This window comes from Myiozetetes cayanensis, unplaced genomic scaffold (assembly GCF_022539395.1).
Source record: "Myiozetetes cayanensis isolate MyiCay16 unplaced genomic scaffold, myiCay2020 scf13, whole genome shotgun sequence".
Lineage (NCBI taxonomy): Eukaryota > Metazoa > Chordata > Aves > Passeriformes > Tyrannidae > Myiozetetes > Myiozetetes cayanensis.
The window spans coordinates 16,728,951-16,740,590 of NW_026086937.1; the positions used below are offsets into that span (position 1 = coordinate 16,728,951).

Sequence of the window (11,640 nt, forward strand, 5' to 3'; positions counted from 1 at the left end):
TGTGGGGAGGGGCGTATTTACACTTCTCTGGTACTTTTTTTTCCTCCTGTTTATATGGTGATTTTACAGGGGAATAGGCTAAGCTTGCCCAGGCAAGTGAAAGTGCCTGGTTTTTTAAATACTTTTTTTATTTTTAAGAATCTAAATTACTTAGTTTGTAAACTGTAATCCTCTCTGAGACAGAAATACTAGAAATAGAACTAAAGGTTCCTATCACTGCATGCCTGGCTATTCTGTTTTGAGTAACCTGCAAATACCAGCCTATTTCCTGGCTTTCCAGCGCTCCATCAGCTCTTGGTCCCTGTGCCAGTGCCATGGGGTCAGCAGGTCCTGTCTGATGAACTCCCTGCGTCCCAGCTTGTGCAGGCGCTGTGTCCTGCCCTGCTGCCTGCTGGGGTGTCACAGGGGTGGATCTTCTCAAAGTGTGAGCTCAGTTGCATTTGGAGTGACTTTTTACAGAGAAAAGGGTGGTTTTTTTCCAACCACAATGTTCTGAGTCCACAGTTTGTAAAGAAAGTATTTTGGAGACAAGAAACTGTGGCAATTTGTCACTGCCTGCCTGTATAATGAAGAATTAAACTCTTAGCAAATGGTGTTGCTACTGAATCAGGAACAGTGCAAGGGGTAATTTATCTGTGGAGGACTCGAAGCCTGCCAGTGGCTTTCTTGACACTAGATATGCAGTGGAATCTGGCTTAGTTAATTATTTTGCCTCAGGAGGCACTTTGTTTTGGTATCAGTAAATTCACTTGTACAAGTCCACTGAGGAGAAACTGCACTGAGGGACAGTTCAGCCTGCAAATGGCTGAGGGCAGAGATGGCTGCCTTGGCTACACAGTGGTTATCGCTGCCTGTGTTGTTGCTTCTGATGGAAATATCTCATGTCCTTGACCCTCTTTTCTGATACCTTGGGTGTCCTGCCATGCTAACACCCCTGGCTACCAAATGTATTAAAAATTTCTTCCCCTTCCTGTTGCTCATCCCCTCAAGGCCTCCCTGCCACAGCAGGCGATGCTGTTCATAGTCCATCATGCACATCATGAAATGCCTTTGCAGAGAAGCATCTGGCCTCTTCATCAGAGGTGCTACCTCTGAATGCTGAAAAGCAGATGACACTAGGGGTCTGCATCTAAGGGAAATCAGAGTATTTTTTCTCTGACTCAACATTTATTAAAAATATGAATAAGTCAGGCAGGTAGGCGTTACATTACCCCAGTGTCCTGAGGTGGCAGGAGGAAGCCTCACTCCTTCTACCCATACAGGTAGATGAGCTGGTGGCTTTGCTGTGTACATGACTGAGGGCTCCTGGGGAAATGAATATTTGGAATAAAGATTTTTTTTTTTCCAGGCTGTGAAACTGTGCTCCTTCTTGGCTGTAGTATTTTGATCTTCCTGGAGGGGAGAACAAACAGGCACATGTCCTTTGTAACCTAGTACAACACCTGGGGCTTGTATTGAATCCACTGAGGTTTTCAGCAATTTGTATGAGGAAAAAATTGCAATATAGAGATGACCTCTGTTCTTGGCAATCCCTGTAAGCCCTGCAGAAGCAGTCCCAGCATTTAATCTGATAAAAACCAAGTTGTTTATCTGATTACTGGTAGCACTGGAAAATAGCACACTTTGAGGTTGTGGTGATGACCTGCTTCTCTGCACTGAGGACATGTTTATGGCATGCAGCTTCTGCTTGGCCAGTGCTGCCAGGCATCTCAGGTGTGAGTTCTTGCTGTGCTTCAGTGATACACTTAAAAACATACAGCACATAAATCTGGTCTGGCCAATGGTCTATGGACATAACAAGCTCTTTATCACTGTAGCATCAGAAGTATTAAAACAGGCACAGATACATCCACAAGTTCCAGGCATCCAAGCAGGTGTTTTATCTTCCTGTGTTGCTGTCGTGATTCTGCTGACATCAGTCGGGAGTTTGACTGGAGTTCAGAGACGCTGCTTGCAGAGTTGGTGTGAATCTGGAAAGGCATCTGTGAGAGCTTCCTCCCTACCCACTCAATTTCTGTACTTTCCTGTGGGCACATCAAAGTACTACTGGGGAAAAAAAAAAAAAAGGTAAAAATCCCAAGTGGAAGCATCTTTCTCCCAGTTCTGCTGAATACTTCGTGGTGGGGGATGATCTGAGCACAGAGGCCTTCGCATCGGGAGCTGCCGCCAGCCAGTGCAACAGTGTTGGATGAGCTTCAATTTAATAGTTAAACTGTGCACTTAGTTTGTTTACTGTAGTATCCTGGTGTTTATACATAGCTTAAGAATATCTCAGAGCTTGCTGTTCAGCTGCTGCATACTGGAAAAGAACTCTAATGCTCAAAGCTAGAGTAATCCAGTTCTAAAAGGAACCTGGATTTTGTGGGAATGTGTGCTGGCTTGAAGGCCGTTCTGTTCACTGAGGTATAGCTTGACCTTGAACCACTGACACGTTTCTGCTGAGCAGCAATGCTAAGGTCTTGCAAATTTAAAACACAGTGGTGCTACTAGGGCTTTTCTTCTACCAAAAAAAAAAAAAAAAATTTCTTTCAAAAAGTGTGAAAGATCACTGTCCTTTTATTTGCTTCTGGAGCTGGGTTTTTGTCCATGTAGGAACTTGGAGAAGTGTAACACAATTTAAAGCTGTGAAGTTTAACAGCTGTGTAGCTGCTGGTGCAGGAATGGCATTAATGGTGAACAGTGCTGATAAAAGTGACGTTAAAGTCCTTGACAGCAACTTCGTGGCTGAAGTGCAGGATGGTCATTGATGGACTCAGAGTGCCAGTGCAGAGCTACAGCTCATTTCCTAATATGCTCATGGTTTTACCTATGAATTAAAAAAAAACCCTGACTTTGGGTGGCTGTGAGTGGCCGTGCATGCTTCCAGGTGGGAATAGTGTCACTGTCTTTATGATCAGTAATTCTCTGTGTTGAAGTGACTGTTTACAGAGCACTCAAGTGTGTGGCACATCACAGGGCAGAGGCTGACTTCCCTTCTCAGAAAAATAGAGACACATCAACTTCTCTGTTGGGAATCTTTATCTTCTGTTAAAAATAGCACACAAGACTACTAAAGGTTGGCAGGCAGCACGGCTGGCTGGCTTAAGACCTTTGAGACCATTGTTTTGTCTGTGTTACCTTTCAGTAGGGTCTAGGTTAAAAAAAGGAAAATCACAATGAAAAAGTTAATCTGACACTGCCAGAACTGAAAGTGGGGCTATATTTCATAGAGGTATACCCATTAAATGTATTAAATTGTAATTAAACTCAATAGACTTTAAAGGTGTGTGATTAAATGTGCGTGCTAAAGGGATGTTTTTAATGCTTAATTTTTAAAATCAGGCACGAGTGCTGATGACTTCTATGTTATACCTGCTGTGCATTAAGTAATGTTAAGTAGTCTGGGCATCCAAAAATAGGAACATGATAGTAAATGAAGTAGTCTAATATTCACATGTGAATTACAGTGTCTTTGTAGTTGAACAGAGCACAGGTTTAAGGAAGGAAAACCTCATAGTTTGTTTATATACGGCTGGAAATACTAGTTAGACCTAAATCAGCACTTCTGTTACTGGTTTGGATGTATTTTGATCTGGAGATGATCCAACTTATGTCTGTTTGTGAGTTTGTTCTGAAATGGACTTTGCAGTGAGGTTCAGATTGATAGAAGGAGTAGATAGATGATTAATGAAGATACTTTTCTTCTTGAGTAGCCAGAAATTTTGTAGCTCTCAAACACTTGTTTAAGCTGTTAGTCCAAGGGTGTTTATCTTATTAGTAAATTGCTTTGAATCAAAACTTCTCACTCTTTTCAATCTATGAAATGTTGTGTTTTATAGATGGAGAAAAGCTTTCCAGAGTCAGTCTTTGAGAGCACATCACTATTGAACTACAAAGAACCAGTATCTAGACCAGATAAAGGGGTTTCACTACAACTTCACAGACACTCTGTGACCCTTCTTCCTCTGTTTTATGGCAATTTTTCAGTGGACTAAATAACAAACATAAAATAATGTTTTGAATGGGTTCTTCTTCCCACTTCTTTTCCTTCCTTCCTCCATTTTTATTTTGTGAGCAGTACTCACAAACTTTTGTCTTTCTTCTTTTATAAACTAGAAGTGGTTTGGCTCTTTAGATAATGTCATGGGACCACCACCATCACCTTCCTGGTGTGCTTTTCCTATCATGAAAAAATTCCGAATAGGTGTCTGGCTTGTTTGTGAGAAACTTACTTTCTAATGTTCCTTTCACTGCAAGGATGTTGAAGTCTCCAGTGTGTGAACAGATTTCAGAGGTCTCTGCGGTGGTTGCACTGCTGTGCTGGGAATAAAGAGGAAAATTGATCTGAGGAAACTTTGTTCAACACACTGAAAAAAAATCGGACCCAAAATCTGATTAAAAAAGAAAAAAATTACTAACGTGAAAGTGTGCCTGCATGAAGTCTTACTGTTAATTGATCTTTTTATTGAGGTTACTTTGAGTCCTCATTCAGATGAGAACTGCTTTAGACAGCTGAGGGCTGTACCAGCACGAGGATGCTTTTAGGGATGGTTCAGTCTTTGCTATCCCTTCTCACTGCATGGGGGCCTTTGAATTGAAAATGTCATTGTACCCAGGGAAAGTATGGGAAAAATTGGAGAAAACCTGCTATTTCAGCTGCAGTCAATGATTCAAAAATTTCATCTGTAATTAAAACCAAGCCTGCCCTGGCTGTCCTGTGCAAGGTGCCTGTGTCCCACCCCTGTTGAGCCCAGAGGTGAATGTTGAGGGGACCTGCAGCCTTTGCTCTCTGTTGCCATCTTGGGGCACAGAATTTGTGACAGAGTTTTCTGGGTGGGTGAGCAGAGCCCCTGCTACAAAACAGGTTCTTAAAGGACAGTGGGTGGTTCTGTTGACAGTTGCTTCTATATTCAAAATAGACTCCACTGAATTCTACTTCTCATGGTAATTCAGGGATTGAAATCATTTAAGTCTTGCCAAATTCATTAAAGACAGTGTACTAAAGGGAAAATATATATAAATATAGGTTTGTGGAGGATTTTGGGTGGGTTGGTTTTTTTTTTTTTTTTTTAAGAGTAGAAAGTGATACTGAAACTTATTTTTCTTCCCTCTTATTGGCAGGTTTTCTTCGGCAGTGGAGTGTGAGAAATAGAGGCTGAAGAAGATGAGTGAGCTGGAACAGTTACGGCAGGAGGCAGAGCAGCTGCGAAACCAAATCAGAGTGAGAATTGCTAATTGCTTATTTTTCATTACAAAGTCCCTCCTTTAAGGGAATAAATTGTAAAAATCACATCTATTACTCACACCTGTTTAAGCTGTGCAGAGCTTAAAATGTTTTTAGAATATTTGTTTAAAAATCAGAAGAGGCAATGGTATAATGAAATGCATTCTTAGTATTTCTTGAACAATATGTTTTATTTCCTGTTGAAGTTCTCTAAGTTTTGGTACTAGGAGTGTATTTGTCTGCAAATTTTTTTGTTTATTTTGGGTTTTTAAAACAAGAGGGGAGCAGCAAACTTACAGAACTTTGGTGTGACAAGCTGGGTTTAGGGTGTTAGAAAAGCTTGTTCTGGGCTAAAAGTGATGACTGTGCTGTCACTCTTGACCAGCCTGCAGGTCACAGCATGGGCTGTGAGAGAGAACCTTCCAGGGTTATAATTTCTACAGGCCCTATTTCTTTGCTTCCTGTTGAATTTATTTTTTTTAAATGCTGATCCCCACCATATGTTCTAATTTTGTGTTGTATTTACTCACTGAAGATAAACCAAATATGAGCTGTCATCCCCAAAGTCAGTTTTCCAGGAATGAGTTGCAACATGCCTGTACATTTCAGTGATGCAGTTTTCAGGAAAGTACAAAGTATAATAAGGATATTCAAAGTCTGTTTATTTTTAATCAAAATTTTCTAAACATGAACCATCCATAAACCTGATTTATATGGGAATGCCTTATTTGCAAGCATTCCTATCAGCGAGGAGTGCAGGTTTCTTGGAATATGTTGCACACTGACTTTTTTTAGCATGGCATCTGCTGGCAGCAGTTGTTGTGTGGTGTCTCCTGCTTAGTGTGAGGCTGCTTGTTGGTGTCAGCCATGTGGAGAACACCCTTCATGTTTCAGGAGTTGTGTTGAGGCTGCTGCTCATTCAGTGCCCCATCGTTTCCACTTAAAACGCCCTGGAAAGACAAGGGTGGGGTCAGTCAGTGCTGTGGCACTGGGTGCCCCTTCCAGCAGCTCTGTAGAGGACACAAATAAATTTTAGTTTAAAATACTTTTTTTTTCCTACTGAAGCTTTATAACAACATTGCACAAATAAAAGTTGGACATAATTTTTCATATTTTGCCTGATGTGTGAAGACTTTGTCATTACATGACATCAGGGTGAGCCAGGCGAGTCTTTGCTCAGTCTTGGTAATCAGTCAGACTGGTTTTATATTTTATTCAAAGTTGTGTGAAGGAGGAGCTACCAGGCATGTAAGAGAGCTCCACTCTGCTGCAGGGAAGTCTGCCTCTTTTTTAAATTTTGGAGCATAAAAATCTGATTGGCCCTTTGTAAAATGACTCCATTTTGTGGCTTTATGCTGATTTAACATTTCCTTTGTAACTCTGTCACTCAGCCTTGTAACTGGATCTGTCAGGTGTAGCTGAGTAACCAGGGCTGTGTTGCCTTTGGAGTCTTTGGCTCAGCAGTGGCAATTAGGGATTCCTCTTTGGATCTGAGTGCAGGGTTGGATACCTTATGCTTGATTCTCACTTCAGATAAATATGCAGTTCACAAATGCTCCTGCTGACTTAATATCCAAGAAACACTCTGACCAAATAACTCAGTTTCATATTTTTATAGATCACTGGTCATCTTGCTTATTAAATCATGGCACAGGTTTTTTTCTAAATAGGTGTTTGTTTGGGATGGATAAGAGGATAGGTACAGGAGCTAAAAAAAAAAATTTTTTTTAAAGTGTCTTAAACTATTGGGCTGGTAATTTTCAAAAGTTATATTTGATGCACTCCTAAAATAGGTGAGGTCACTACCAGCATTTGATGTTTTATATATAGCTAGAATTTTGCTGTCTTAGTTGTTTACAACTCTTGGGTTTTGTCTGATATTTCCTCTAACAATATAATCACAAAAATCAGCTTTGTGCTTAGAAGTGAGGTCCAGATCAGATTGTACCTACCAGCTTCCTCAAGTGTACAAACTGCAGTGCATAACTGTCCATTCCCCTTTTTTCAGTCTGCAGTATTTTTGAAATATTTAATGATTTCTAATTTTCTTTTCCCCAGTGTCTTGGTGATGTGGGTACCTGTGTCTCCCCATGCAGTAACTGCAGCTGTAGCTCAGTTCTGTACACAGACAATGTTGGAGGAATAACTTAAGGCTGCCTGAATTTTTTGTGCAGGAGGTTTGAACACTGAACTATCAGATCTGTCAGATGAGTTTATGGTTCAAGTTAATTCCCAGTTCTCTCTGTAATAAAAGTTCCCATGTGATATGTGTGTCCTCAACTTTGAGAACTGAAATTGAGGATAATGATTTTTGGAAGTGCTGCTTACTTGGCACAGTGTCATTTGAACCAGACATTTCGAACAAATAAGACACTATATTTAAAAAAATCCATGAATTTTGGGGAAAAAAAATGTAATCTGAAGTATGTGTGCTTAGAAATCGTGGGGGCTGCACACTGATCAAGCAGGTAGATTTTTCTCACAGATTTTGCATTGTCTACTGCATGAACTGAGAAAATCTACCATTACATAGAGGAGCTTTTTACCTTTTGACACTAATGATTCTGTCACGATGGTGCTCGTGTAGAAATGACAGTTTCAGTGTAAGAATTAAAACAGTCTGTTGAAACTCTCCTGTTCCTGCAACTTTGCCAGCCGTGTGGCAAGTGTCAGACAGCCTCAAGGATAGGTGTTGGTAATAGCTCTCCCTTAAAGAGAAAAAAATGCTTTGTCTCATTCAGACTGCGTTGAGAAATCATTTTATGTTGAACATCTTTAAGTATTTCAGCTAAACCAAACAAGTAAAGTCATTTAATATCCAGTGTGTTTCTTCCTGTGGCTGAAATAAGTCCTGAGTGCTAAGGGATTTGCTGCTCTGGTATTTTAAACCCCTCCTGATTCCAGACGTCAACATTTTGTAAATATTTCTACAGTTCAGACATTATAAAAATAAGTTGAGATGACTTAATCCACTCTCAGGCTTGCTTTTTGGGAGGAGAGCTATAAAGGGTGGTCAAAATAAACATGCACTTAAGAAATGTTAAAGTTGCAATGTCAAGTAACTCTCAAGCAAGAGCTTGAAAAAAACTTTAAGATCCTGGTCTGAATGTGTTGATGCAGTTCCAGAATGTGTGAGTAAATGTTTCCGTCCCTCCTCTCGGAGAGGACGTTGCCATTTGTGCACAGATTGAACTGGGGTGGGGTGGGGGACACACACAAATGTGTGGTGAAAGCCATCGTTCCTGGGAGACTGGAGAAATCACAGGAGTTCAGGAGGGTTCTGTGGCTTGATCCTTCAGTTGGGCTGTCGATGGCTTTAACTTAACTTGTGCTACACAGTTCCTGTCTAATTTTAAACCAGTTTTAAGCCAGGTTTCTCAGAAGGAGTTGCTGACCATGTGCCTGTTTCAGTTTTTCAAGTACAGGGCTGGAGCTGCAGGAGGGCAGTGCAGTCTCAGCTGTAACTAAAACCAGGTTTTGCAAAATCAGCGTTGTGGACCAGGCTCAGTGGTGCTCACCTGTGTCAGGTGTTCAGTCTGTGACTGATGATGTGAATGAAAGGAAAGTCTGGTTTTAGGTCAGGTTGAATCATGTGCAGAAAAGAAGTTGAATGTCCATGCAGTCTGAAATAAGGACAAAAGATGGAATGTCTGTAAGGAGAGCTGAGCACCACCCATTCCATGAAATGAGTGAAGGCATTAGTAGACTCTTTTTCTCCCTTTATTTTGCATCAAGTGATCATCAGGTGAAGCCTTTGGTAATCCTGCTGTCTGTCCTGCTCAGATCCTGCCTCTTGATTTCCATCCTGCCTCTCCCTCTGGCATTGTCACCCCCGTGATGCCAAGGGGGTTGGTAATGAATGTACAGCCTCATGTACAGAGCTTGCTAATCATGTGTAATATATGGTTGCTTTTCCAGGTGGATCAGTTCTTCCCTTGTGCTCAGCACACCCTGAGCAAGCACATCCACCCCAGGGAAGGAATACAGGGAAAAGGGTAGGCACTGGGACTTCAGGATGGCTCCAAGTGCCTTTGAATCCCATAGTCTGTAGAAAGGGAGATTCAAAGGCTGCTAGGGCACAGCCCTTCCTAAGTCCCTTTTCCTCCACTACCCCTAGTTGTGTGCCAGTGCTTTAGATCCCTGAATCCAACCAGTTAGGGTGACAGAAGGTGTCTGGGGTGTCAGTCGTGGTGCTGTGTGGCTTTTTGAGTGTGTTGAAGCCTAACTCGAGTTATTTTTCCTTTAGACACTCTCAGTTAATGCTCAGTGTTGCCTTTCCAATTCAACTTGTTCCATTCTTCTGTTTCAGGATGCCAGGAAAGCATGCAGTGACACAACTCTTGCTCAGGTATGTTCCTGATTCCTTGTGTAGGCTGTTACTTAGTAGATAAAAAAACCCTAAAAATACCAGTTTATGACTGTTGCATGTTCCTGTTCAGTAACTGAAAGAATGAAGTGAAAGAAACCTTTGGAAATGGACTGTCTATTTATACAGCTATTTAAAACAGAACAAAACAATACCACCAAAAAACCCCAAATAAACAAAACAGGAAAAAAATCCAGCCAGTCAAAAACCCCCCACCATCTTAATGCATCCTGCTTCCAGTTCACCTTTTAAATAGAGTATGTTTGTTTTCTTTAATGTATTTAGAAAGACTTAAGTAAATGTCTGTTAGCTGTATTTTGGGAACAAAAAGATTTTGCATTTAAAGTTCTGCCATGCTTTAAAAAGTAACAGTGCAGTAAATATTGGAGGATTTTCTTTCCTGGGTTTTAATTGAAAACTTTCAGATTTGATAATGTGAAATAGCCTTACTATTACACAGTAATATTTTAAAAAGCTTTCCTGAGGTTTCAGGTGTAGCCATCACGAAGAGTGTTACAGTCTGTCCCTGTGAAATCTGTTTGTGTTGGTGTTGCAGGGACCTAATCCTGGGTGTGCAACAGTGGCCTTTTTTTGTTTGATTTTGTTGTGAGCCAAGACAGATTGTGTTCTATCAAAGTTCACATGTATTTTTGTTATCTCGTGCATTAAAAATAGTTCTCAGTATCTCGGGGGTTTGTTTGGTTTATTTTTAGATCACAACAAGTCTGGACTCCGTGGGTCGGATCCAAATGCGGACCCGGCGCACGCTCAGAGGTCACTTAGCCAAAATCTATGCCATGCACTGGGGATCTGACTCAAGGTTGGTACAGGGGAGGCTTCAACCTGCAATTTAAGGGTTGGAAATCAGATTGTCAACTTCAGGTTTAATGTCAGGTTTTGGGGGCCTTATGGAGTGATGTTGGTGCCCTTGCAGGGCCATCCCAGGTTATTTGGCTTTAGTTATAGTTTGCTGTTTTAAAACTGCAAAGGGGTGATAGAGAAACCTTGGCTGAGAGGAGAGGTATTTGGCTTATTCATGAATTTTTCCCTTACCATATTATTTTCCCTTTTCCTTCTTTCAGTTTTAACTAAGTTTTTGAGACTGTTTAAGCAGAGGAGGGTACATAGTGAGGCATATTTTTGGAATGCTGGGCACTCTGTTTTCCAAGATGTTGAATAAAAATGGAACTGCTGTGATAACAAAGATTTAAAAACTTCACGGACCAGTTTTATTTCATTGAAAAAAAGATCCTTTTGTACATAGTGGGAAAAGTTGGAATTTTGCTGTGCTGCCTTTAGAGCAACTGGTGGTCAGGTGGTAACACTGCCTCGTGTCTCTGTCATGTTGTCCAGAGAGGAAAACATCTGGACTCTGCTCTGCAGATTTATTTTCATTCAAATTCCCTATTTGCTTTTTTGTAACTGTGTAGTTAGAATATTAGTATGTGAATAATGAAAGCAGCTGTGGAGGGAGCTCATAAAATGCGTTTTCACCAAGTTGTGTGGTTGTGCTCAGTGCTGATCATGAGCCCCTGTGGACATGTGACTCTTCAGTCAGGTCATGTGTAGATCTGCATCTTTGCAGACTTTCCCCAACAAATGCACCCCTCCAGTGAACAAGAAAAAGCAGAGGGTAATAGAGAAATTATGAAACTTCCGCATCACTTGGTAATCGTGAATGATGTATGTATATTTTGAGATTTGTTGGGGTTTGTTTTATGTTAACGTATTTTATTTTGTGTTTGTGTTTAGGCTACTAGTCAGCGCTTCTCAAGATGGAAAATTAATTATTTGGGATAGTTATACAACAAATAAGGTACTTATTCCTAATCTTTATCTACAATTAACGTATGATTTGTGTGAGAAGGCTTGTGTCTTGTTTTTTTATGTGGTTGCAAGACAAAAATTAAAAGCAGCAGTGTTTCTAATTCAGACATAATTTTTTTGTTCTGTCACGACTAGCTGATTACTGGTGATGTGTTGTAGGGTGTGTTTCTGAAGCAACAGTTAATTACATTGGTAGTATGTAACATTTTCACTCTTAATTTGCCAGTGCAGTAGCTGGTGGCTG

At 40.8% G+C, this 11,640-nt stretch overlaps 1 protein-coding gene across 2 annotated transcripts in view; it reads left to right on the plus strand.

Moving 5' to 3' along the window:
* GNB4 (G protein subunit beta 4) overlaps positions 1 to 11,640 on the plus strand; it is a 62,239-nt gene that overhangs the window by 41,900 nt on the left and 8,699 nt on the right. For both annotated transcript variants that reach the window (XM_050308634.1, XM_050308633.1), the window contains exons 2-5: positions 5,101 to 5,200; positions 9,513 to 9,551; positions 10,283 to 10,389; positions 11,322 to 11,385. In XM_050308634.1, the coding sequence (XP_050164591.1) occupies positions 5,144 to 5,200; positions 9,513 to 9,551; positions 10,283 to 10,389; positions 11,322 to 11,385 (267 nt within the window). In that variant the 5' untranslated portion in view covers positions 5,101 to 5,143. The remainder of the gene's footprint in view (positions 1 to 5,100; positions 5,201 to 9,512; positions 9,552 to 10,282; positions 10,390 to 11,321; positions 11,386 to 11,640) is intronic.